This window comes from Penaeus chinensis, chromosome 35 (assembly GCF_019202785.1).
Source record: "Penaeus chinensis breed Huanghai No. 1 chromosome 35, ASM1920278v2, whole genome shotgun sequence".
In the NCBI taxonomy this organism is placed as follows: Eukaryota; Metazoa; Arthropoda; class Malacostraca; order Decapoda; family Penaeidae; genus Penaeus; species Penaeus chinensis.
Window position 1 is genome coordinate 28,793,822 of NC_061853.1, and position 2,500 is coordinate 28,796,321.

The window sequence follows — 2,500 nt, forward strand, 5'->3', positions numbered from 1 at the left end:
ACCTGCTTTGCCATTCATAATGCTTCCTTATCAATCTAAACTTGGCAAGCTTCCTTATTATGCTAAATTGATAAACTACATAAACCTGTTTTGCCATTCATACAGCTTCTTAAATTTCCTTTTAAACTAAGCCAAGGGTTGCCCTACTTACGCTCGACGCACTGCAGCTGCCGTCCTTCGCCGAGGAATCTGGAGAGCTCTTTCCCGAGGAGGAAGAGGAGGAGGTCGAGGAGGAGTCTGCTCTCCCGGCGTCCAGCTTCCCGGGATCGAGCTGAGGGACGTGGCTTTTACAGAAGAGCCTCGTGTCTTTGGAATCCAGCGGACTCCTGTAGAAGGTCTTGAGGGTGAGTCTGAGGCCGCAGTGGTAGCACTTGAAGCACGAACTGTGGAAGACGAGTCTGAGGGTGGGCTCCGTCCTCTCCTGGGGGTACACGGGTTCGCCGCACTTGGCACAGGGCGGGTCAAAGCACGAGGCTCGAGCTCTAGGCTTGTGGGCGACGTTGCGGCCTTCAAGGTTGAGCGTCGCCAGCTTCTCGAGGATGGCTTGGTCACTCGGGGTCACGGGGTCGACGCTGACCGAGCGGGCGAGGAGGAGGTTCGTCGCGTTCTTCTCCTCCACGAGATCCTGTTTGACGCTGTTGCTGCGGATGAGGAAGGAGAACCTCTTGGTCGGCTGGTTGGTCGTGATGGAGGTCGGGAGGTGGCGGTTCTCAGCGCAGCTCTGCACTTCTTGCTGACTGTTCGTCTCACTGTCACGTGCACAGGTTCTGTTTTGATTGTATTTTGGCTCCTCGTCAATCACTTTCACATTGATTACCTGAGGCTCCGTCACTCTCTGTCTGGTGGAGTAGTGCTTGCGGGGGCCGGAGGGGCCGCCCACCAGCGAGGCATCCGTAGGGGAGGGCGCTAAGGTACACATGATGGACGACACGCACGAGGGTCCCGTGACGCAGGCGTCCGACCCGTGCGGCTGTTCGGCCCAGACTAATCCTTGCCGCGGGAGCCCGGACGGCCCGCTCGCCCCTCGGCCCACGGAGCCGCCCCAGCCCAGGGGGGGAGGCAGCAGGGGCGGCGTCACCCCTTGGAAAGCATGGCTGCCCGTGGGGTCTGCGGCTTCGTTGGCGACCCACAGCTCCTCGTCGTCTTTCTCTCGTTGGTCGCGGCAGGGGATATAATTGAACACGATGCTCTCCTCCCCGCTGCTGCTGCCGCCGGACACGTGTCGCAGGCGCCGCAGCATCTGACGGAGGTCCGGCGACCGAATCATGCACGGCGCCGTCAGCATCACCGCATCCCGCACAAAATTAATACTGCCTTTTTTGATTGTCGGTTCCTCGGTCGTACATCCATTACCCGAGTCGGCTCTATCAAGACTCGGTTCTGCCGCCCTCGGTCTCCCGCTCTCCGGCCAGCAAAGAGCTTCTTCGTCCCCAGCATCGAAGGAGGACGTCCGGAGGCCCTGCGGATCCCTCGCGCCCTCGTGGCGGTGGGACTCGTCGTCGGATTCCTGGCTTGACCAGTTATGGCGGGACGAGGCCGAGTCGTCGCTGGCACTCTCGCTCTCGTGCTCCGTCACCGTGTAGGCGCTCGAGAAGGAGGTGGGCGTCGAGCCCCGGTCCCCCTCCAGCTCAGGCGCTGCCTCGTTCGGGATCATCTCCGGGCACTCGGCTGGGATGACCCGCCACTCGAGCGTCACCTCGGCGTCCGCTGCTTTGACCGCGTTCTCCTGTTCCGTAGACGCAGCACTCTCGTCTGGGACTTCTTTCTGGCTGTCCTCTTCGGTTCCTGAAGCGGCACTCACCGGAGCGACGTGTAGGTTGGTGGCATCGCCGCAGCTCTCGTCGCCGATGGTGATGGTGGTGGAATGGCGGGGCGGCGGACTCATGCCCACTTCGATCGTACTGCTCAGGCCGGAGTCGCTCTCCGACAGCGACGACAGGGAGTCCGACAGGGACGACACCGACTCGTCGTCATCAGAAGAGTCAAACAGCTGACACTTCGGATCCGACATCATGAACACTGTCCCTGTCACGCCGACATTTTGGTCGATGATGCCAGACTTCCTTGAGGATCGCTTGGGCGTGTGTATCTCCGGAAGGTCCCGATCGTCAGGGGCTTTAGGCGTCGATGAAGCACGCTTCATTATGCTATGAGCAAGCTTCAGCTCCTTCAGATTAACGTACACAACCTCAGGCGTCTGAATGTCATACTGCTGAGGCTCGAAGTGGTCAGGCTCCTCGCTGGGGGTGGGAGGAGCGTCCCCAAGATGCTTCGCGAGGCAAGGACGTCCGTCCGAGACATCCCAGAGGGTCGTTTCGCCACTGCCAAGGCCCGTCCCGGCGTCGCCGCAGCCCTGGAGGTGAGCCTCGTGCACTCTCACCACCGTCACGTGAGTCATGGTGCCGGATCACTCTCGAGTCGACGTCGACTCACGCATACATTCGATCGGATAACCCGTTACTTCTGTTACTGTAATTGATACATTATTTGATTCATTACA

At 60.0% G+C, this 2,500-nt stretch overlaps 1 protein-coding gene across 2 annotated transcripts in view; it reads right to left on the bottom strand.

Moving 5' to 3' along the window:
• The window catches only part of LOC125044243, a 26,833-nt gene extending 24,420 nt beyond the window's left edge, over positions 1-2,413 (bottom strand). For both annotated transcript variants that reach the window (XM_047640789.1, XM_047640790.1), the window contains exon 1: positions 152-2,413. In XM_047640789.1, the coding sequence (XP_047496745.1) occupies positions 152-2,398 (2,247 nt within the window). In that variant the 5' untranslated portion in view covers positions 2,399-2,413. The remainder of the gene's footprint in view (positions 1-151) is intronic.
• Between the last annotated feature and the right edge of the window lie 87 nt (positions 2,414-2,500).